The sequence below is a fragment of the Halyomorpha halys genome, unplaced genomic scaffold (assembly GCF_000696795.3).
Source record: "Halyomorpha halys isolate HHAL.00 unplaced genomic scaffold, Hhal_1.1 Scaffold478.1, whole genome shotgun sequence".
Taxonomy (NCBI): domain Eukaryota; kingdom Metazoa; phylum Arthropoda; class Insecta; order Hemiptera; family Pentatomidae; genus Halyomorpha; species Halyomorpha halys.
Genome location: NW_027114329.1, coordinates 797,688 through 823,512, shown reverse-complemented (window position 1 = coordinate 823,512; position 25,825 = coordinate 797,688). Strand labels below are relative to the sequence as shown.

The window sequence follows — 25,825 nt, the reverse complement described above, 5'->3', positions numbered from 1 at the left end:
GGGGAAAGGAAAGAGGATGATTAAAGTGGTTCTTGGGAGAGGTCTCCCAACTTCTTATTTCACAATTTCAGGAGCAAAAATAACTCCCTGTTTATAATTTTAATAATATTTAGTCTAGTATTTCCATCAAAAACTCATATTAGAAATTTTTCAACAACTCAAAAATTCCCTTACTATATATTTCACATTACAGGTAAGTGAAAATAAAAAGTGAAAACCTTATTTGATTGTAAATATAATGTTATAAATGAATTACACTAAATATTTGAAATGTAACAGAACCATGAATTGAATGCAGATCCAACACAATACTTTAATGTTATGCATTTTGCCTAAAATTTATTATATTGATTTCACATATTATTGCACTAATTATTTTATTTATTGGATCTAATAGTTGAATTGGAAATCATTGTGGATGGTAGAACAAGAAAGTATCAAACGTCCTCCTTGGCTTGTCAGATTTTGTGCACTCACTACTATGCAGGGGTACTACTTCTTGGTTCGTCTACAGGTATGAATTTAATTTAACATTATACACTTACTCTGAATTATGATATGTTTCTGGCTGATAGCAGCGTTTCTACAGATGGGGCTCCAGAAACTGGATTTTATTATATATGTATTTCCATTAATATTAATATTTCTATTATCTATCTCTATCGGCTCCTTATCAGAACTGACTTACAATTCTTAGAAATGTTTGTTTGTTTAGTTTAGTTTAAAGGCATAAAACTTTTGGCTTCTTAGAAATGTATTATTGTATATTCAAACCCAGAATTAGATACAACAGACCCCCTTGCTATGGCATGGTAAATATAATTGTTTATGTTTAATCATTTGATATCCTTTCCAATGGTGTCTATGGTAATCAGGTGGCATGCAAGGAATCTAAACTATAAAATTAAGTCGGGTTAGCATTATATTATATTTACAACTGAGGTGTAATGGTATAAGAGAGAGCTGAATAGACCTATTGACTTAAATTCTGTTCACTTGATGTCCTGTGGATTGAGAATACCAGATGAGACCATACATATATTGACTCTAACTTTGATTCCTTTGCCATACAAAATACCATCTTAGGAATATTACTTAAATTGTGTGTTCTGGGCAGCTCTGGCAGTTCCTTGCTTCATTAGCCCATGGTCCTTTTTTATTTATTTCCACCTTCCCCTGCCTTATAAGCAATACAGGTGTGCAGCAGCAGTTCGATGTTACATATCCATCATCAAACTACTGCTAATAAATCAATTTACAATTTTAATTATTCATGTACAGTTTTCTGACAGGTTTCATTAGTTTTCTATCTTAAGGTTCAGTCTTCTGCATCTCTTTCGTCTGCAGGCATTCCAGGGGCTGGTCTTCTTCTTTGATGAAGATTGAAGTAGCTTGGTCTAATAATTGTTTTCCACCCGTGTATAAATTCTTTGTTATACAGGTAGTTTTCCTCATTTACTAGCTGAGGGAAGTCGTTCTCTGTGAGGGCGTAGAGTCCGGTTTCCCTCAGCAATCTGGCCCGTAATGCATCAAAGGCGGTACAGTCTATGATGATGTGGTAGGCAGTCTCCGGAACATCTCAACTAGGGCATCAGGGGTCAATATCCATCCTGTGGCCATGAAGCTTGGCTCGAAATCCCCCATGCCCGTGAGAAATTGAGAGAGCCAGTAGTCTGGGAGAACCCACTTTGCTTCCATCCATGACCGAATGGTGTGGAAATATTTCCTTAAGGTAGCACCTTTTGGGCTTGTCATCCAATGCCGGTTCCACTCTTTGGTGGTGTCCTCCCGGAGAATGGTTTTCCATTTACTTGGGCTCTCGTGAACACTCACCTGAAGATTTGCCTGCAGACCTACTGAGCCCTCTCTCTGGAATTTAAACATCATCAGTTCTTCCTGCAGGAGAAAGTTGAGATGTAACCCTCCGGCTAAAACTTGCACTGCCTCATGTGAGACACTCTGGTATGCCTTGGTGACTCTAAGCAAAGCCATCCGTTGCATTGTCCCCAATCTTATCTTGTGTCGTTGCGAGAGATTCCGGTTCCAGGCGGGGGAGACATACCTCAGAATACCCACGACCACTCCTTTATATATGGTACTTGTCGTATCGGGTATCCCAGAAGGCGCCCCCCACACGACTAAGGCCGTTCAACAAGGATTGGGCCACCCTATTTTCCAAGTAATCCAAGTGAGGAGTCATGTCAAATCCTCTTCCAAATATTATGCCAAGGTAAGTGATTACCTCACTTAGACATATTCTTGTTCCTCGAATTATTAAATTAATAGGGTGGGCCATATCAGTTTTTTGATTAGAGGACACCACTGCAGCCAGATCGTTGATGTAACCGCAGGGAACCACTGGGAACCGCACTTTCTGTAAGACTCCCAACAACTCGTCAAAAATAAGCTTCCATTGGGCTGGGCCAAGTACTGAACCCTGAGGGCATCCCCTTTCTAAAGCTAGAGCTGCTTATCTCTGTCCTCTCCCTTGTAGAGGAGTCTCAGATCGGCAAGCTTCCTACTTCTTAGAAAGTATCCCCTTTCCAGACAGTCATTGTAAGTATCAAGAAGCCTTTCTTCAATATCAGGGATACTATTCTTTAGGATCGCTGCGTCTACAGCATCAAGTCTGGGAGCATGGCCAGTTTTTTGCCTTTCCACGGCAGTACAGAGATCATGATCCAAGGTGGGCAGAGGTCCATATCAGGCAGGTATACCATGGTGCGTCTCACAAAACCTTCCTGTTTGTTCAAACCGTTCCTGTCGGATCATCCCTGGGGTAAGTCACCCCAATGAAGACATCAGCTGCCTCTTCAAGTGTGGTTGCCTGGTAATATACATGCTTGGGGGCTGCCAATATCTGAAGTGGAGTCAGTTTGCCAAGGGCCACCCTGTACGGAATACCTCAGGGATTCTTTGTACTCTTCGACGATGATTTCATCCCAGGATCTCTTTTCATGATGGTTAAGGCCGGCATCCCCGAAAGGACAGGTTGAGCCCTTGCCTTTCGGTGCCAGAGGGAGTTTTCGGATGGCATCGGTAATCCTGGAAACACTATAGTCCAGGCCATCCAGATTTACCGATTCAGCCTCTGTCCAGTCATTGTCGACTATCTCTCCTTTTAGCATACTTTGGAAGGCGTTCCAATTAATTCCGCGTGTTACATACCCTTTGTCGATGCCGCGTGAACACAGTTGGGCGAGTGGAGGGATTGGATCCCCAGACCGTGTTCCAATTGTTGGTATCTGAGCAGCTGATCACATTTCTATTGCTAGCAGTGATTGCTGCACCACCTGATGTTGCATGTCGCACAATCTGCCATGGTGTAATGTCTTGGATCTATCATGTCAAGATTGGAGTTGTTGACTATAATAGCAGCCTTCTCTTTCTACTGCTCAGGGCTATAATTCTTGACGTGATGCCAAACCCTGCGGCCAAGTTCCCACAGCAGCTTGGTTCCTGGACCACTAGGACATCATAGCGTTGTGCAAGAGCTCTCAGCTCATTCACCACAAGATGCTGACTGCCCATGTTGAGTTGGAGGATGGTGAGTTTATTTATTGAAACTAGATTTCGCTACTTCTTGGGCTCACTTTAAGTGAACTTGGCACTCTCGGCTACCCGATTTGTGCTTCCTTTGGTTCAAAGGTGCTTTTGCTCGCACACCGTTCGGGGCAGCCTCGGCCTTTTTCATTGGACACTTCTTTAGTACACGGCCACTTACTGATCACCATATACAAACCACAGCTTCTTCCTTACATGTGGCCTTGGTGTGGCCATAGCCTGGCACTTTGTATGCGAGAGGCATCGAGGTGATCTTTAAAGGTCATCTACCACCACCCTCCATTGACACTTCCTATTTCTAATAGTTGGAACCTAAGCATGGGGTGCACTTCTAGCACCCAGTTCTTAGTAAAGTTATTCCTTCTAGTCACAGTGGAGAAAAGCGGCCGAAGATCATCATTTATCAATGGAGTGGAGACTGACTTCTTGTTTATTCTTCCCCACAAACATCTAACTAGTTCCTCTGGATCGCAGGAGTGAGGCACACTCCTCACCTCAATCCTAGGTTTCCTCCTCAGGGCTAGCTTAGCTTGTAGTTCTCTGTCATGAAATTCTTGCCACCTATTAACTTGGTAAGCATGAGAACTGTCATCCAAGCAAACCAAGAGAGCAGAACCCGACTTGGTCACATGGACGATTGCTGCTTTCGTGCCGATTTCTGTTGTGGACGGTAATCCATTTATAATATCAACTGCGGTCATACTAGCCCCACTGATAGTGTAGAAACATTTTCAAAATTTTCCTGACTTTCCTTTGTTTTCTCATGCATGGTTTCAATTACATCAAGTAGATACTAAAACTTACCGTTGATGTAGTTCTGAACCTTTGTGGTAATGTTCCTGTCAGTATTTTTTATATAAACTCTCTGATTCTCCTAGATTAATTTCACTTTTTGGAGTTCAGAATTACATCCAGCCTCTTCAGATACTTCCGAAATATCGCACTGAGAATCTTTCCTAGCCTGTTTGGCATTAAACCTTAATAGCTTTGAAGATGTTTCTTCTTCAGCTTCTCTCGCCTCTATCTTTTCGGTAATATGACCGTTGGGCCTAACCTCGACCATTTGGTCACTAATTTTCACTGTGTCTTTTTTTACTCACAAATCACAAAAGTTCCTCTCTTTGCTCTTCTTCATCGGCCTGGCATAGGTGGAAATGTCTTCTCTCCTTCTCTAGTGTTTCGTTGACTTCCCAAGAATGCCCTCCCTTCATTCTTCCTTGCTAAATCTGTTCTTCCTCCCCATTACTTTCTTCCAGTCATTCTATTGGCTAATCATGTTTTGTGGGCGGAACCAAGGACTTTAATAATGGAAAAATTGAGGAAGCATCTACGCCTTTGACCTCTGTTACTTTAAGGACCAGTGTAAAAAGCCTCGAAGTAAGTCAGTACTGCCTAACATATGGTGTTTAAAGAGGACAAGCCTAACTGACTTGGCTGTCCTAAAAATTGCGACTAGATGTCTCATCGCAACGCCCTTCTACCTGCGCGTCGATCACTGCTATTATGAGTGTTCAAAATATCTACTTAATAAAACTAAATTAAATTCTTTTTTCCCAAGCCGGTATTGTCAATACACAGCAATTAGATGTATAAAATCATGATTTAAATAAAATCAATCAATCTGTACAGTATTCGTGCCGGGTTTTGACAGCATGAATGTCATCAGATTCTCTCTTTGATATTTTGAAATACCTCAGCCATTTATCTATATACAAATATTATTTCTTTTCTGTAGCATGGTAGTTACAACATCTAAGCATCAGGTATGCCAACCTATTCTTTTGCAGAAACAGAACATGCGATTCACTTATATTCTTTGTCCTTCATATAAATTCTATGAATTAATTTTTACCAGGACTAGATCATGGGAAATGTCCTTTTTTACACAAATAGATGTATCTGTGGACAATATTTCTAGAATCACTCTTCACTAGAAACTGGTAAAAATATGACATGTCATTTCTGAAATTGTTGTTTCAATTGACTCATTGATAAGACAAGTTTTTCTTTTTCTATAAAAATAATAGCAAATCATATTTATGTTTGTTAAAATTATGTTATACTTTTATTATCCTTATCTTTTTAGGTATAGTGTACATTTATCGGGTGAGCTGTGATTTAGATTTATTGAGTCTAAAACTTTCAGAATATGAATATTATTTAGATATTTGCTCTGAGCCAATTTTAGCACTCGATGTAAGAGATACTATTTTCAAGCCAATAATTGCGGCTGGATCTGAACACAATATTTATCTCATCAGGTTTGATTAACATTTTTGTTTCAAAAGATTTTGTTTCAATTGCTTTAATTTTTGTAATTGATAGTTTTGGAACTGGTATTTGTTTTTCTTACTGTTACTTTATTGTCCAGTACATTCTAATTAATGCGGCAAACATCATAACATGGTAATGTAGTATTTCTGAAATGCTAATAAAACTGATTTATAAGGAAATATTTACACACACATATAGACAAATATATTTATTCGAACAATTCAAAAGTTATTTAAAAATTATTGCTTTCAGTTCTGATTTTTCTTTTAATTAAATTTCTTGGACAAAACTCAATTTTTTATGTGTTATTGTCCTTAAAAATTTCATTTAAAGATATGAGACTAATTTAGGTGGTATGTTACACTATATGTATTGTTTGTTAATTTTTTTGTTGACATTATTATTTTCAACATGCAGCCAATCCTATATTTACTGTAGTTTAAAGATTTTCATGAAAAAAAATGACTTAAAGGAAAATTTTTACATATGTACCAAGTACAACATGTATAAAGTTATGTTATGACATGATTATTTATGTACCAAGTACGTGCTGAAAAAAAATTACAGTAAATTTTTAAGCATTGAGAGAATTCTTTCTTGGTCAAAGAAAATATATTTATAAATTTTAATTATACAAGTTATGTACTCAGATAGAGATTATCGATTATTTATTTATTGTGATAAATAAGTGATTATCTTAGACTTGGTCCAATGAATGGTTAGACTGTCGGAAAACTGATGGGCACTTGCTTAGTTTGGTTTTTCTATTCCAAAATCAGTACTGTACTTGCACACACCAATTTTCTTGCTGTCAAACAGCAGATTTGGAACAAATCTAATACTTATTATATATTTTATACTAAGTTGATAAATTTTATAACTTTGCTATATACTTTAGCAAATACTTTGTATTTATATAAGTTTTGTTGTTCTCATTACTTTGATCATATTTAAGTGTTTATATTCTGTGTTATAATATAAATTGTTTCTTTATGTTTAACAGTTATTAAAGTGATATTCTAAAAAAAATTGTAATTAGTTTATTTAATGAGAAATAAAAGTCAAAAAGGCCTATCTACGGACAAGTAAGCTATTCAATCTTTATATCAATGCATTGAAAAAATTGTTAGCTCTATTTTCATCTTAACAACAGTTTTTCATTATCAAGTTTTTTTGGTTCTATAAAATTAACCTGTCTATTTATAAAGTAAGTTCATAAATATTTTCTTCTATTTGTAGCAGTATTTTTAATATATCAAGTTTTAAGTCTGTTATCTTTGTTCCATAAATGATAATCATTTTTTAAAAATTTATTTATTATTTTAAAGATGGTATAGTTTACTTAAACTAATATTAGAATAAATATGGTTTACTATGTACTAATCTTGTGATTTTTTTCAACTTGACCAATAATATAATATAAAACAACATGGTATTTATACTGAATGTGCATCTTATCTGGTCAAATTAAATAAAAATTAAAAGTTGAAACAACATGGAAATCATTCTATGAGAAGTTTTCAGCTCACTAACCCAATTAAAAAAATTATTAAATTACTAAGTTTTTCTCCTTATGTAGAGCTTCCTTATAAAAATAATGAATGGTTTCATAATTTTAGATATATTTTCACAATTTTAAAGAACGATGATGCTGTCATAAAATAATAGTGTTCATATTTATTTTCTCTCAGTGATATAGAAATATAGTGTTTACTTGGCAAAAGTAGAATTAGATTTTTCATTAGTCTTTTTCTGTATTTGATTGAACACAGATATCATTAATTTATTTCTTGAGAATGCATGTATAGGAATTCTATTGAAGATTACTCATTAAATTTAAAATTATTTATTATTAGAAAAGTATACAATTTGTTTGGAATAAGCCAGTTAAAATACAAACTATGAGATATTTACACAACATAATTATTAAGATATAATAAAAGTTATTTTGATATTGTTTATTGGCTGCTCCTTTGACATTTCCTACCCTTATCTGGCTGTCATCTTGGGATGATAAGTAGGTATCATTGTAGGTTGGAGTAGTGTAAGGGTCCAAACCACCTTCATCATTGCTTATTGTTTTAGCAGTGGTGTTGTCATAGTTGGATGATAAATAGGAATCGTTGTAGGTTGGAGTAGTGTAAGGATCCAAACCACCTTCATCATAAATTATTGTTTGAGTGTCAGAAGTGTTGTCATAGTTGGATGATAAATAGGAATCATTGTAGATTGGAGTAGTGTAAGGGTCCAAACCACCTTCACCATCACTTGTTGTCAGAGCATCAAAGACATTGTCATAACTGGCTGGATATTGACTAATATTGAGTTCTAGGTGGATGTTAACAACTTCCCATTTTAGGAATGCTGTATCGGATTGTGGTACAAAAAACTCGCTGATAAGTGTCTTCATTCCTTCTGCTTCAACCTAAACATATGTTATATTGTATTAAAGATAAAAAATGTATTGTTTGTTTATTGGGATTTACTGTCCTGTTATGCTTCTAGGACAGGTAGGACAGTCTATCTGATAGTCAGAGTGGGAAGGTCCAAATTCCTTCCATGTCTTTACTACGAAATTCATATAATTAAGTAGATATATTAATTTTTTTAGTTCTGACCGCTGAAAAATAAATATTAACTGCCTCTGGTGGGAATCGAACCCACAACGTTCTGAACCAAGCGCAATCAGACCTACGCCCCAACCCGCACGGCTGTCATGTCCCTAGCATCCAACCTAAGGAAAAATAACTAACACCATTATAATAATGACCCTCTATGGGTAAATGCATTTGTAAAACAAATAAACTTGACTTGGTTAGAAGACTCAGATTTTATTTTATTCTCTTTTTATCAGAAATAGGAAGAAATTGAATAATAAATATCTGGTATGCCCTCTTGCACTCCTTTTCTTATGACATAAATTGCAAAATCAAATACAAAGACTCCTTGTATCTTTGATGTTTTGATCTTTTTTTTTCTTAGTTGAACTTATTTTTGAATGAGCATATGGAATGTTCTGGAAGATGTATAATATTTTAATTATTAAAAAGTAAATGGGTTTCAACAGGAACCTGCACAAAATACTTAAACATGTATAAAAAGTTAAAAAATATGTAATTTTGCTGATTTTTTTGGATATATTTTAATTGGCTTTCAAATAATATTATATATACCATCAACCAAAAAAATATACTTTTCCAGTTATGCTCAAATAAAGTTTTTTTTTCTTCATACATTTTTTCATGCTTTAATTCGGTGATTTATTTTATGTAGCAAAATTGAAGGCCTTCAAAGAGATGCCTTTAAGTATGTTTCATTAAAATCGCCACAACCTACTGAACATTTTTCAGTTATTGTACTGTTACTAGAGCTCCCTGGGTGACCTGATGTAGTACACATACACCAGTAGTTGCTATCCTATAAAAAAAGCGACAAAATCATTCCGCCTGTTAAAGAGATAATCATGGTATAGACTAATGGCTTATCTTCCCAAATACATTGTTGCAAGAGTATCTGAAATGAATTGAAGTATGAATGATCAATAGAAAACCTCTTTTGGAAATTTTTCCCTACTAACAATTCTTTACTTACCTAGTAGCTTTAGGAAAGTAAAAAATATTGATAAATAGAAAAAAAAAAAATCTTCATAATAAATATCGTAATCCTTTATTTTTTAAGTTACTTTTTATGTTGTAAGTATTTTTAGGCAATATATAGTTGATTTTCACTATACATGTTTGGATTTATCCATAAATTTTCTAGTTATTTTTTAAAAATATCTAAAATGCTAGATTTAGATTAGACAATTGCAAAGTACTTTGATTGGTTAAGTATTATTCTAAGAAAATTATTTGGGATTATTTGCTGTAAGATTGATTAAGTTTTAGTTGATTTTTTATTTGTTTGTCCTGACTAGGCAGTTCCTCTCTCAGTTTATCTGTTCCAAATGTCTTTGTGGTATATTTATTTCATTTGTATACTAATAATAATAATAATGATAATAATAATAATAATAATATATATAATTTTCTTAGAATAATACTTTACCTATCAAAGTACTCTGTCTAATATAAATCTAGCATTTTAGATATTTAAAATTTGTATAATCAACTGTTACATGTCTGGTTTTAATATCTCATTCCAGTTCATTTTTTTACAATTTTAAATTAGTAGTTTATAAAAATCTTCTGAAGTAATAATAATAATTATTTTATTCTATGTTCTAACAATTGTTAGATCATTTTTCATTACCAATGTGAATTGAGAAGAGGAGTATTATATTTATATTGCTTGGATATAATAGAAATGTACTAAATTAAATAAATATCTACATGGGAGACAGAGGTACCTTTATAAAATATCTTCCTGGCAATAATATCCTGAAGTAGTATCCTTGTTCATTAGTCTTAACTGTCATGCTCCTGCCAAGGATGGACACAGTAGCACCTGCTATTGGATTCCCTAAAGCTGTCACCCTTCCTCTTACGCCTCTGCAAGATTCAGCAGCCAGCTTCAAAAGGGCCTGAGAAAGTGTTTGTGAATTTTAAAGAAAACATTAGTAAAACAAATACAGATAATTGTTAAAAGTATGATTAAGTACAAACAAGCTTATTCTCTTCCCATATACTGCGGATTTGATCACTAGGTGGGTATTTGCAGCAGCTCACTTCCAATGTCAGTTCCATTGTACCAGATTTGTAGTTGTAGTCTGCCATTGATCCTGGAATAATGAGGTTAACTCCATTATCTTAAACCAGTAGTGTTAATTTTTTTTTTATCTCAGATTACTCTAAATTATTGCAATTTTTAAAATGAATTTTTGATTCATTATGATGATTAAATATTTCTCAGTAAAATGAACTAAGTTTTTTGGAAACTTACAGATAGATTATTAAAACATAGGTATTACTTTACAAATGAATGTAGGCTTCCTAGGTTAATTTGTTTGATTTAAAAATAGTAATAATTGCTAGCTATAATTCTTAAAAAAGACTGAAAATTAAAGATGATTTCATTCATTTAAAAAATATATATATATATATAACCCATTATTTCGGTCAAATAATATAGCTCATTTCTCCCCTCTATCCTTGCTGGTAATGCAAGCCTGGAGCATTGTTTATATATAAATCTGAGTACTAGCAGTCCACTAATGCTTTAAAGTGGGAACTATAATGTTTAACTGTGATATTGATCAGGTACCTGAGGCTATACATCGAGTCTATACACTGAGCCTATACACCCATGCAGGCCATCTTCATACAGATTTTTTTTGTGTTTCATAAGAGATTCGCACCTGAATCAACAGATGTGCCTATTGTTTCAACCTAATATTTGCCTTATGTTGGAACTAGAGTGCTAACTAAAAAACAGCTTTGTGGTTTGAGATAAAAGAGTTGACTCCTAATAATTTAACTTTCTTAATTTTTGCTCGTTCTCTTTTAATCTAAAATTAAAGAATCAGTGGTAACTCATTTTTTGTGTGTACTATGGTGTTTCTGTGCTAATGTTGATGTATGTGAAGAGATGTCCCTAATCTCACTGACAAACCAACATAGCACATAGCACTCTGAGCTTATGCTACTTCTTTTTCATTCATTGTGTTTATCACTTATTGCCTTCTGAATAGGAAGCAATAAAGCCTTATTAATTACCTTAAAGGCGATTTGACACTTCTTATTTTTTTTTCATGTATGTAATTTACAATTATTAATCATTTTTGCATGTAATAGACCCTTCAGCTATGAATTATGTATTATGATTATTAATGACTAACCTTTGATTGGATACCATGCAGCTCCATTAATAATTCCGTTGTTAAAAATTTTATCTTTACATCCATTTGCTGTAGACATAATTCTATGGTTTCTTGCATAAACAGATGCGAGATGTTTGAACACATCATCATCTGTTGTAATATTCTTTCCTCCATTATCTAAAAATGAAAATTTTATCATTAGATAATTCCATTTAGCTACATTGAGTTTTAATATTGTACCTTAAGATTAAATATAATCTATTTTTTTTTTTATGCTCAAGATTTCCACTAAAGTCCTATGCAGCCAAATGAAACATTAAGAATTGTTATTGTACTCACTTTCATTTTGTCTAACTATTGTCTAATAATCCATGACACTGGATTGTGATGCCATAATGAAGGGCAAGATATAGAATTTACTTAGTGCAGGGGGTGGGCAATTGCTTTGGCCTGGAGGCCATATGTGAAAGCAAAGGTTTGTGGAGCACCACAACTTTTACAATAGTTACATTCATCAGTTATAAATCATTTGCTTCTTTACAATATTTTTCCCACTTATTTCCTTCCTATTTATAGTAAGTTTGAATTATAATTTTTACTGAATAAGCTCAAACCGGTCAAGAGATCTGAATATGGACTGCGCCCTAATACCTGTCTTATTGCATTAGGAGTGAAAATACATGAATTAAAAAAAATAACAAAAAAAAAAATTGTTGAAGTCTCTTAACTTATCATGGTATCCAGACCTGGAAAACTGAGAAAAGTGAGGGAATTCTAAAGAAGACTTGGAGAATTGTCCTGGTGGGAAAATACACAGATAAAATCCAAGAATGTGTACTAATTAAATTATTTATTTAATACATCAATAACTAATAAAATATTTCAGAATCATTGGAACAAGCCTAAAAATAATTATGTCAAGTACATATGAGAATTCAATTTCCGGTATGAATCCACCATCATACTTATAATGTTCTGATCACAATGACGAACTTTTGTAATTATTGATTCTCAATTATGAAGACTAATTTTCACAGGAAATTGAATTCTTTGACGATTTTGTGGTTTACATTTGTTCGATATTAGGCACAGTTTGGACGAAAAGTTTTTGTGTTATTTACACCTTAAGGACGTCTCGGATCTGAAGAAACATCGATCTAACATCTTTTTAAATTATTTTTTAAGTTATCTTTCGTTGCAAACATCTCTTTCCATTATCCGCTTGAAAAACTCAATTCAAATGATTTAAAAACCAAAACTACAATTTTTGAAAAAGATTTAGTTTAATATGCAGTGACTTAAAATTAGTTAACTTAAACAGGCTTTTATTTATTACTTCCTATTCAACAAAAAATGTAATGCATATAAAAACGAAAAATACTAATTTTATATTTGACTATTGTCTTAAGAGCTTTTTTTTGCTTTAACCTCCTTGAATATGGATAACACACAGTACACCCTTTGTTTATACATATGTGCAAACATGTAGCTTATCACAAAAATAGGACATTTACAATATTTATATGAATACTAGCTGTACCAAGGCTCGCCTCACTGTGGCTTAGTCTGATTAAACTTAAAAGAAATAAAAGCGAAATCACATGTTTCTTATAAGTTTGATTTCACAGCGCTTGTGGATATAGAATATTTTTTGTTCTATTGGATGTATGTATGTAGAGATTATCTGTGCATATATTGATGGATTATGCATTGTTGTTTTTGTGATTTGGTTATATAAATTGTCACTGTTGGAATTACCATTTCCATAATAACAAACAAATTAATAATTTTTTAATAAAAATGTTGGTCTTAAATGAGTATTTTATTTTTCAAATCTCAAAACACAGTTTCGGTAATGCCTTAAAAACGAATCTGACTTTCTCTTTCCTAATAAAATGTGTGTTGGCCTCTTCACTGGTAGCATCTTTTGGCTTTTGTAATTTTTAATCCATGTAAACTCATTTAATGCAACCAGAAATATTTTTTTCTTACTGTACACAAAAAAAGCAAATCAGTTCATTTGTAATAAATAACCTTATAATGTGTACAGAGCAATATCAGCAAATAATAACATACAAAAATGTTAAATTTATATAAAACAATTTTTAGTTTCGGGTTCGGGTGGTAGTCTATAAAGGTATAAAAATAATAACCTAAAACTATTTATTGTTAACAACATTTCGCCCCACTTTACAGGGCTTTGTCAGGGCTGATAAGAATGAAGTTCTACTGTCAAATAGTTGACTACTAAGTCAACTTCATTCTTATCAGCCCTGATGAAGCCCTGTTAAGTGCTATACTATTTATTGTAAACGTTGGTTAACAATAAATAGTTTTAGGTTACTATTTTAATACCTTTATGGACCGCCACCCGGTCTATCTTCCTACTTCATAAGGTCAACTATCTTCTTCCAATATTTAGTTTCACTTGATATTATCAAATTTTGTTTATTAAAAGTAGCTCCTTCAGATTATTACATAATTGAACTATAGCGTACATTTTAAGGAGTTAAAGATGTTCCCGATAAGTTGAATATCATTAAAACCTTAATATGGTATAAGATTTCTTTACACTAAATGAAGAGGACGCAAGAGGATTGCATTATATTAGATCAGAAGCACAAACAAATAAATAAAGTCTATATCAACTGGTCTAAAGATGATTATATATTAAGTTTCCAGTAAAAGCATCTAATTTTTAAACTTATATAATATAAAGCTATATAAGGCTGAATTGAAAGTTGAAACATTAATGGTACCTACCCTCTGCATTATCTGGTGGATAGACTACTCCCACCTCTCCAGCATTAACAGTTGCAGACAGGACAAATGTATCAAATTTCAACCAGTTTATCACAGCAGCTGCTTCAGCAACATAGTCTTCTGAGGGTGAAAAGACTCGATTTAGGTCATAGCCAGCACTGTTCTCTCTGCAACGAATTAGCCAACTATAGTATCACAATCATATTTAAGCTAGAATAGAATTATTTGAAAATGTTTGTCAGGTTAAATTCACAAGTAAAAATACCTTCAGATTTTGCGGCTTTACTACTATATTTAAGTTTGGGCAAAGCAAGGAGTATATAAATAACTATAGAACAATACCGGACCGATAGAAGGGATAGACAAGGCCCTAGGAGATCTTAGGGAGGCGTTTTAACTCATGTAAGGGCTTACATATTTTCTGAAGGGTTAATTTTAGACAATAACTAAGAAACTGTTGCAGAGCCTTTGGCAATCTGTAATATTAACATACCACTAGCTATAAGTTTTTCAAAGGAAGTTATTATTGAGTACATTGTCAATCAACTTCCATATCTTCTTCTAAGTGATCCCCATTACTAGATTTGGGAGCCGAGGACTAAAGGTTATTAAATTTCTAGAGGATAATGACACAGCTGCTCTTCTTAACAGTGGTTCATTTATCCATTTCGGCTCAGGAAGCAATAGTTTCTCTGTTATTGATCTCAGCGTTACAGATGTCAGATTAGCACCTGGGAAACCTTGGGCCACTTATACGTTATAGATAATTTCTCTATTATTTTCAAAATTCAGGGACAGCCATCCCCCTCAGAAGTTACAATGGAAGTAAACCATAGCAAACTGGGGATTTTTCAGAACTCAATCATTATAAATGAAGATAAATAAGAACGAGTAACCAATGATATTAATCTTCAATTGGCAGCCCCTAATGATATGTTGAATGCTGCCTACGAGAATATTCCAACATTGTCCGAGAGGTCGCTTAAATGAAGAGGTCCATGGTGGAACGATCGATGCCAGGAAGCTGTAAGGGCGAAAGAACGGGCCTTTAACAGGTATAGAAATAGAAATCAAAGAGACCCCATTGGATTCAAAAGCACACCAGGCCTTGAAATAGAAGGGAATATCATAAATGGTCCGTCACTACTAGCAGAAGCGTTGACCAAACATTTTTGTGAATCGTTGTTCAACCACCAACAGCGGAAAGAAAACAACGGACGTAAAGAAACAAGAATCGGCTTGAGAGCAGCACTCTAAAACTTTCCCACCTTATTATCATCTAGCTTTCAATTTAAACGAAATGGAAATTGTAATAAACACCTGCCGTAATGGATCAGCCCCTGGCAAAGATGAAATTCCCTATGAAATGATAAAATATTTACTTTATGAGGGTAGTTCATATTTATTACTAAACCTTGCGTATTATTAAAGTTTGTTAACCATCTTTGAAATATAGGTATGTTAAGGAAAACATATTTGGGGATAATTAAGCTAACATAGTGGTGGATATCTCATAATATTTATATAGATCAGTTTTGCACTAATATCCAATTTCCCTCTAAATTCAGGCTGAAACGTACGAACCGTTTTCGAAATATGTATGTTTCAAGGAAAATACAAGTGTGCATTAGAAAGCTACAGTAGTGGTTGATATCACTTAATATTTATATAGATGAGTTGGCACCACACCACTAACAATAATAATAATCACCCCTAATCCGCAACTTAGAACCAAATTAACGAACCTTTTTCGAAATATAGGTAACGAGGAAAGTTGTTTTAACGCATGCATAAGCAAAAGTAGAGAACGGAATCTTGTAAAATCAGTATGAGACTAACCTGCACAATCCCTGAAAATTTCATCGAAATGGAATGAAAGTTTCGATCAATTATACTTCAACACAAACTTGACCATAAACCGACAGGCGGAACCAAATTTATTCCTTGATTGACCGCACCCCCAACCATCTTCTCCTCATTTATCATCCACGGTCAACTATCTCTCATAATTATTCCTTGATGTTTAAAACTTAAAATGTGGTTAAAAGTTTTCGATTCTTAGAATATAATTGTTTTTCATTCCTTGCATGGATACAAAACTTACCTATCTTTGGTAGCGAGGAAGGAAAATGTCCGCAGGATAGACATTTTCACTTCCATTTTATCTATTTAACATCATGGACAAAATCTTTTTCGTGTGTCTATGAACTTACTAAAGATTTCTTTTACTCATAAAGCAATTTTGCGAAAATAAGGGAAAAAAACATGTTTTATTTTATAGTTATAACATCTCGGCGACTAATTAAATGTATAAATTGTGGTCTTGTTCTGAATATGGATCTACGTTCAATGATAAATATTTACCTTCCTGGTCCCAAGTTGCATACTCCTTCAATGGCCAGGTGAAAGCCTTCCAAGTTCAACCTTGGAAGGATATGAATCCTTGTATTGTTGAGTAGCCAGGTAACAAACCTTTCTTCCCTCCTATAGGCATCTATTAAATACTACAAAACATGTTTATGAAATTTTAGTATTTAGGTTTATTGTGTTTAAAAGAATATATACTTATATATAACTGATTTTATACTATCATCTATAATCTAACTTTTACTTGGATGCTGTAGCGCTATTAGGAGTTGGCAAAATAATATACATATAGGGAACATACAGGGATGTTTTTGGATTTACATTGAACGAATGAATGAATAATCTATGTTGAGGCTACTACAATAAGTCATAATTATTTTTTCTGAGAAGTACAATTACTTTTTTTTTTTTTATATATATCACTTACACTACTTTATTCCTAGGCACACCATTTCAAAGAGTGCAGTAATTCACGAATCAAAATAAATAGATACTTAGTTTATCTGTAGCTGGGAATGTTAACTATATTGTGAGTAGTTAAATGTTTACCTCTATAAACGATATAAGAACTTCAGTTCCAATGGCCTCATCCCCATGAACCCCAGCGATAAATTTAACATTGGGCACCTGTTCTGTTGATTCTGTTGCACTCAACACCACAACGGGGATGTCCCAATCTAGGGTAAATATTTTTATTAATACATAATTTTAAAAATAATAACTCTTAAAAAACAAAACAAGAAAAGTGGTTAGTGAATAATGATCATCATCCAATGTAATAAAAATGAGTTTTACTTGTCATTGAATGTGACCTAAGTCCTACAAATAAATGTTTTGACATCAAATAATGTAACCTAAGTCCTACAAATAAATACTTTTTTTTACCAAATAATGTGACCTAAATCCTAGAAATAAGAGCTTTTATACCAAATTATGTAACCTAAGTTCAACAAATAAATACTTTTTTACCAAATAATGTAACCTAAATCTTACATATAAGATTTCATTTTATATTTTATTAGTTTTTTTATAGGTTTTTAGTATTCGAGATATTTTAATCTAAATACAAAACACATTGAGCGTTGCCCTATGATAACCATTTCATCTCGAGCGTTCCTTTGCGATACAAAATCAATTTACTACTCTTTAATTTTATTTTTTCTTGGGTTTGTGTTAAGTCGGAAAAGAATTTTACCTTAATCAATTTAGTTTTTAGAATAACTCTAAATCTAGAAATCTCCTGGAACATTATAACCACTTTTTATGAATGGTAATGAATACAATTACGTTCTGTAAAAAACTTTAATTATCTAAATATGACCAATATTAGCAAAGGTTTATACTTTCGATCCATGGGTATTTTGCAAATACTCTATAGAGGTTTCGATGGAACGGCTTGTCTCAATCTTCACGTATGTAAGAACAGATTTCAGTCACTTACTGACTGTTGATCACTATATCTATATATTTATCGAATATATTGACAAAATTATTTAATGTATCATGTTATTAAAGTATTACTCAGCTCAGTGAAGCCTATGGAGTAGACAGAGGCGAGAGTGGGCTCTAGATGGGCGGTGGTGTTGAGGTAGGTACGGAGCTCTTCGTTGCTCATGTAGCGCCTGGAATCCGCCAACACAGAGTCTACCAGTCCACTCACCAGCAGCCAAGCAGCCATCCACAACTTGTAACTGTATCTCTGGAACTGCATCTTTTATATCAACTTCTTTCATATTCATAACAAATTGGCTCTTAAACAATAGTATAGTTTATGATTCAATGCCAGTATTGATCTATATATTGGAATCACTTTGCCTGTTGCATAAAGGACATCATCAATAAGGGTTAAACATTCTTTTGCCTGTTAGTATATTTTGAAAATTGTAAGATACATCCTTATTCTATCACAGGATTCATTGGTACCATCGGAGTAATTTTACCAATCTGATTGTGACCAGCTTAAATCAGCTTTGAATTTACTCCGTTAAATATACAATAGTTTTCTATTTTCTTGTAATACACATTAAAACTTTATGAGATAACATCTGTCCTCAGTAAGTCTTTTGTGATAAGAGTATCCGAAGAGAGATAAAATATCTTGGTATCTGCTTCCTTCCTGTACCAACTAACCGCTGTCATCTTGTCTCCTATTGTATGCCATAAACACGAGCTTTTATATATCTAATCTATTAGCAAGCTTATTTAGAACATCAGTCCATTTTACGTTAAGTTTAAATAATAATAAAATAATAGGAATTTGAATCCAATATTATAAATTTTTTTTCTTCAGAGCTTCGCCATAAATATTTGTTTCTTAATTTTTTTCTACCGCTTTGTGTAATTAACAACTAGTTAATGGAGTGTAGTGGACCTCAATGATATAAATAATTATTGATACATGTCGTCCTTAACTTTCCCGATTTTTACTAAGTTGAACCAAGTTAATTATCCTCAATGATTCAACAAAAATATTGAGCAATCGTATGCTTTTTCACCAAATCATCATCTTTGCTTTTAAAGGAACTACTTTATTCGGAAATTTCAAATACTTCTTTAATAAAAAAATTTGAACAAAAATGAACTCAGCTTTTCGGTTCCCGGAGCAAATAATTGAGATTTCCGTTTCTCAATTTTTATTTATTTTAAAAAACTATTTTTATTCATTAATAACAGCACTGGGAGAAAATAAAATGTATATTACTAATTTTAACAGATTGATTTTATATCATTTAAAAGTTTATATATACTTAATCAGTGTTATATAAAAATTTGAATCGTAGTTTGAAAGTACTCGTCATTTAAATTTCGTATCTTGTTCGAATAATATTAAAATTTAAAAAGAGATGTTTCTCAATAAGTTTACAATTTTGTTATTCCAATATGTTGAAGAACGTGAAAATTTTAAGTATTTAATGATAGGTTGTAAAAATTGCAAAATTGTGAACAGTTAGTATTGTTTTTTATCATTTAACGATGGTATTTTTTGGCAGAGATGGATGTTCTTCTAAATTTATTTACAATAGTATATTTATAGTAGCGTGAATAACACACCAAAAAGTTTTTCGTGCGACTGAATCTTGTCCGAGCAATCTACAGAAAGTCTGAATATTAACGAACTAAATGTAAATACTTGATATGAAAGCAAAGAGGTTCCAGTAGGCAGGACATGTGGCAAGAAGCCACCCATCAGGCCCCCTCATCGTAACCATGAACGCTTCAGATACTTAAAACTGATTCCGAAAATGGAATTTTACTATTTTTGAGCTAACAAAATTAAAGTCACTCGTGTGAACTATGCTACAATTACTCTCACCATTTTTTTTTAATAAGATTTTTGACTAGTACGGGGAGAATTTGCAAGTCACTGGGGCCTTGAGCTTAGCGAAAGGAATCGAGCTCTCTTGAAGCTCATATCCAACCTTCCAGTATCGAAAGCCCAAAAAGGAGCTCCTGCATATCCTCTCTCAATTTAAGCAGTCACTCCGGTGTTGAACGTTCTGCAAAGTAAAACACAAACAGTTTTCCTTCTGTAACCAAATAAAGAAATAAATAAAAAAAATAAAGATAAGCTCAAAAATAATTGAACCTTATTAATTTCTATAGGTCGTTCTGTCGGGCTTCTAAAAATCGCAGAACAAAAGCAAGGGTTCCAATCTGGATTCTATCCTTCAACTCAGTTAACTGAAAATAAGCATCACTAAGAATTAATTCAAACCATTTTTTTAAAGGATGTTTGGAAAGTGATGGTTTTCTTATTTGTAATATTGGTCATGTGAAATATTATATGTAACGCAGTTTTACTTCGGTGACATTTCCTCACGTAATGTGTAACGTAGGTGTCCTAAAATCTCAAAGTTTTTGTTTCCATCACCTTATATAAACATAAGGGATATAGGCTTTTATATATATTTTTATTTAATACCAGATCGACCTTACATGGTTAATATAAAAGATATATTTTTTTTTTTTTTTTTTTTTTTTAACAATTGATTATGGGGGAGGGTATCGTCTCGTGCAAAAGACATCCTGTTTACAATGATAACAACTGTTTACAATGTTATAAGAACAAATAAATAAATTGGAGGAAGATAGTCCGGGTGGCGGTCAATAAAGGTATAAAAATATTAAAATAAAACTATTTATTGTTAACCAATGTTTCGCCCCACTTCGCAGGGCTGTAAGAATGAAGTTGTGAGGTACAGTTGGTAGCAGAACTTCCTTCTTACAGCCCTGCGAAGTGGGGCGAAACCCTGGTTAACAATAAATAGTTTTCTTTTAATATTTTGATTCCTTTATTATAAGTCATACTAACCTCATATTAATCGCAATGGATACTCCTTGCTTTGTAAGAATTAACCTATTTGCATCGGAAATTACAAACGGAATCTATACAGAAGACCATATAAAAAAACGGTTCATAAAATTTCACATTCAGTTACCGACAATTGAAGGAGCAGTGACCTACAACATGGGAAACCCAACCTCATCCCGAAGACTGAAGCCCAGGTAGCTGCAGGACATTCTGTAATAATTTCTATATTTATTGATTCTATAATTGACGCTACAATTCTTTTCTTCATCTTTTCCTTATTAAATTAACTTTTTTCCCCCGTTAGAAGTCAATTATTTATTTTATTAAATACATTAATATCACTGTTTTTGTAATTAACTTTCCTTTTTCTCTCTGCTTAGAATAATTATTTTTATCTATTTACGCTGCCTTAATTTTCTTTTTTTGGAAGAAGCTAGTTGACCGTATGAAGTAGGCTGCAGGAAGATAGTCCGGGTGGCGGTCAATAAAGTTATAAAAATAGTATTAAAAACTAATTTATTGTTAATCAACGTTTCGCCCCACTTTGCAGGGTTTCGTCAGGGCTGTAAGAATGAAGTTCTGAGGTACAGTTCGTAGCAGGACCAGCCGAGTAACCATTGCGATTAATATGAGGTTAGTATGACTTATAAAAATACAAGGTCAAATTTGAAAATTGGTACAACACCTAAAAATCAAGATTGAAATTTACTATTTATGTTATTGTTGGTTAATTTGATGCATTTATTACCTGGAGCACTAACCACCCCCTTCCTTACATTATTATTGTTATTTATAGTACTCTTTAAAACCACAAAAATATTTCTTGGAAAGGAAAAGTTGAAATAAAAAATCAAACTAAGAACCCTTTGGGCCACGGGTCCCCTTTGGCTACCCTAGTTCTTACGCCCCTGCTCGTTTTGGTGTAAAGATATCTAATATTTGTTGGCCTTGTAGCCGAGTGGCGTATGGTAGAGAGGAGAGGAGATTAGGGGGGGGGGCTTGACCAGTGGCGGCAAACCGCTATGTATTTATTTCTTCAGCCAAGTGTAACAAATGTGGTCCAACCAGATGGCAACATCTATCAGGCGGTGCCCAAATAACATTCAAATAATAAATTTAAAATGAAATATGAGTTAGTTACACTTTTTTTTATTAGAGGATTGTCGAGGATGCGACGTATAAGTTGAAACTATACATTTTTATATTAATTATAGAAATATAACAATTCATTTAACATATAATACACCTAAAATACAAAAAAAAAAGTACTAAAAAATAAAATCTAAAATATAGGTAATTTGAAAAAGGTAATTTATGATAGAATAATAATAATATATAGACGTTTACAAAATTAACGGTATATAGACGGTAACGAAATACAACTTATTAAGAGGATACTAATGGCAATAATTTGATAAAATTTCATGATTGTAATGCAATGAATGTTTATTTTAATAGCTCTTAACATTTCAGGAATGCCATGATAGCGGTTGATTGAAAGCGAATCGGTAATAGATATCTTTGTTTTATTTATTAGATCATTTTGAATTTTATATATTAATGAAAATCATCTCGAACCATCAAAATACAAAATTCCACATTATTTGTTATACCCGAACCTTGATTTGACTACAATCGTTAGACTTATTCGGAACTAACTTTTTCACACGATATTTATTACTCATACTTGGAGTGAAAATCTTCAATTTTGTAGACTTTTTTTTTTCTACTATTTCTCTAAATTCAATCATGGCCGTCGTCTTCTGAGCCTCAGCTGGAGCCAAAATGGCAAAGACCTCCCTAATGGAGCCTACCTTAAATTAATAGAGCTAAAGATTTATCAATAGCACGATTTAAGGGATTTTCTACTTTATTTATTGATTACGTAGCAGCTAATGTTGAGAGAAAAGTTGAAATCATACTGACTATATTTGCAGCATCTCTTTGAACTGTGTTCCTAAGAGTTATTTTTGCAGTTTTGATGATCTCTTCGGATTCCGTCATTAGCGGGCTCTTTTAGTTAGTTTTGACGATAATCAACTCAGAAAAAAATTCAAAAATTCAGCTCATTCTCTGATCTACACAGAGTTTAGTTTGAGCTTGGGTCATCTCTTTATTTCACTTATGTTTTCTTTCAATACTCTTATCAGCCTCAGGGGTTAAACTAAGAATAAATGGTTAATTAAATAGATTTAGATATGAATGTTTTTTTGCTCTGTTAGATCTGCCATTTGGCCCACTATGTAACGGGGGAAACCTCTGTCCCATTCTAAATATCTCGTCGAAATTAAACTAACTCCACAAAGTCAGGCATATTGTTCGAGAGCGCCAGAAATGAAGCAACTTTTATGAAATTCTCAGGATCTTTCCTAGAAAATTTATTACTTGAAGATTCTGCAGAATTTCTGAAAATTAATCATTTTTGCTCGTTTACTTTGGTCTGGAAGCTATAATCGTCGAAAACGTGAAAGCGAAACATCCTAATATAATTAAAATTTAACGTACTAATAATTAAAAACTGTTTCACATGACTTAATAATGCTTCAAAAACATATTATTAACATTTTTATTTTCATTCTTTCCTAAAATAATTGTATCACAGAAACCAAATTGGAAATTATGGGCGGGCAGCATATTCAAATATAACACAAGTATTTAAATACATCAGGTAATAAAGGGAATAGGTATTCATTTATTTTTATTGTTTGGCTGACGGATTACGTTTGTCTAAAAAAATTAATTTTTTTCTAATTGTTTTTTATAATTGCAAAACTAAGTAGGATTTGTCCAGTTTCTTTTCTACAAATTCTATAGTTTTACAAAATTCCAATATCATTTTTGACAGTATATGGTATTTAGGGAAATATTTTTGATGTTTACAAGAGTATATTGGATTTTTTGTATACAAATGATTTATATGAAGTATATAAATTTGCATAAAATACTTCAGCTCTTCATTAGGCCACTTATAAAACACGATATTTACTAATTTAATTAAAGATTTAAAAAATTAAATTTTCACAATGATTTGGAGTAATATTAATGTTTTGAAGAGTTTGTTACTTACGATTATGATTCAGAGACTGGAGTAGTACTACTGGCACTATCTTCTTCCTCTATGGGTCTATCTCTTCTTGCCCGTCATACGTATATCGAGATAGCAGTTGTGGCCTTTTGTTCTTTGTAGCAATTCTACACGAAAGGAAATTAACATCTTGCCAAAACTTGTAACTTGAATTAGAGGTTTAACCGAAGAGAAATTTCAATAAATAAATTAATTTTCCGTGTACTAAAAGCTTCTATTGAATAGACGTAACACATAGGTGGGTTGTAATGAACTTTCCTAATAAAATATTTTAAAATAATAATATTAAAAATCATATCAATGATTTTAAAAATACAAATAATTTTTATTTATATTCATTGCATAACGAAGGTTATTTTCAAACTTGATTACTGCATATAATATAAAATCAATTTAGAACTGGTCGGTATTAAAAATAAAAAATTAATTATGTTTGATGTATTGATTTATGTAAATAAACAAATCTTGTTATGGCTCTTGGTTGTGGCTCATTGTATGTGTATCCAATATAGAATTTAATATTGTATAGATATATGTAGTTGTAAATATGAATGCATGGTATGGAAGTATGAACTGTATTAAGAAGATAGAATTTACTCTTTAAAACTCCATGTATGAACTTAAGTAGATGTACAAAATATATAAGCAATATTAGCTATCAACTGATGTCGGCTAATTCGTTTTTTTACCATTTGTTTTCTATTTATGTATTGAAATCTACTACTGTATTACATAAAATACATCTAGTTAATGTGCTATTAGTTCTACGTTTATTCTTTTTTGCTATTAGTTGCCCTTTCATTTCATTTCATCATCCATTACCTTAGCAATAGGAAAGGCTGTATGAAGTTCTTAGTTGGGGTAACATGGGCCGTTCTGCAGTTTTAATGCTCTTCTCAGTGGGTCCTTCTTCTAGATACGCATCAAATAGAGTAAGTGATCTTTGTAATTTTTGAGTACTCTACGTATTTGAGAACTCTTTTCTGCCAATCCTTCGGTAATCAATAAAGTAAGAACCCGTCGTCAATCACATAGAGAGCATTTCTGATGTTTGAAGGGCACACTGAACTTCTTTAAACTAACCAATCATTGTAAACAGATTTACGTTATTTTCTTCATCAAATAAAGATAGAGAAAAAGAGCCAAAAAAACGGATTTTAATTATTAAAATAGTTGCTCCTTGAAGTCGCACATCCTTCAAACAGTTTGAGTAATTCGAATATATGGTTTCATTGGGCGCAAAATTTTATGTACTTGAGTTTATAAACGAGTTACGTTTTCCAAAAATTCGAGGTTTAGGAGTAATTAATGAGGAACTGAAAAAAATCCGAACTTTCAAGGTTTTTGGAGCCGTAATAGAATAAATGTATAAGCAAGTAAGAGCGATAATAAACAATAAGTATAAGAAGATAAAAAACCTTAGTGCCTTGCGCGCATTACACAGCTTTCACTTACCACTCTACATACATTCCAACGTTTTGTGGCCTCTTGTTGAAGTTCTCGCAATTTTAGTGAAAATCGTAGTTTTTTAAAAAAAGAAAGAAATCAAAAGACCGGAAAAACGAAAATTTTATATTTTTATGTTTCTAAAAAAAAAAAAATTAATTCTTATTTTAAGGTTTCTTAATGTGGGAATGACGTCTATTAACTTTTTTCCTGTCAAGAATACAACTATTTAACAAAAGATAATGAAGCCGTAATC

At 32.7% G+C, this 25,825-nt stretch overlaps 2 protein-coding genes across 7 annotated transcripts in view; one reads left to right on the top strand and one right to left on the bottom strand.

Moving 5' to 3' along the window:
• Positions 1–25,825, top strand: part of LOC106683341 (uncharacterized) — a 57,206-nt gene that overhangs the window by 9,772 nt on the left and 21,609 nt on the right. For 2 of the 5 annotated variants that reach the window (XR_010844547.1, XR_001343539.3), the window contains exon 7: positions 398–514. Coding sequence is in view for 3 of the 5 variants with exons in the window: in XM_014424734.3 (XP_014280220.1) it covers positions 398–514; positions 5,651–5,835 (302 nt within the window). In the remaining 2 variants the exon portion in view is untranslated. Of the gene's footprint in view, positions 1–397; positions 515–5,650; positions 7,549–8,449; positions 9,344–12,264; positions 12,424–25,825 lie in introns of those variants that run through there. The other 3 variants (XM_014424735.3, XM_014424738.3, XM_014424734.3) reach the window with 3 other exon arrangements.
• Positions 7,669–24,230, bottom strand: LOC106683340 (carboxypeptidase M). Of its 2 annotated transcripts, none has more exons than XM_014424732.2 (11): positions 24,106–24,230; positions 20,313–20,407; positions 20,040–20,223; positions 18,248–18,431; positions 17,276–17,403; positions 16,724–16,863; positions 14,360–14,526; positions 11,615–11,773; positions 10,443–10,558; positions 10,187–10,360; positions 7,669–8,263 (listed from the first exon to the last, which is right to left on the bottom strand). In XM_014424732.2, exons 3-11 carry the CDS (start codon positions 20,040–20,042, stop codon positions 7,691–7,693), a joined length of 1,644 nt encoding a protein of 547 aa, XP_014280218.1. In that variant the 5' UTR covers positions 20,043–20,223; positions 20,313–20,407; positions 24,106–24,230; the 3' UTR covers positions 7,669–7,690. The 2 variants fall into 2 exon arrangements, with proteins under 2 accessions (XP_014280218.1, XP_014280219.1); XM_014424733.2 differs by having other exon boundaries at positions 18,248–18,425.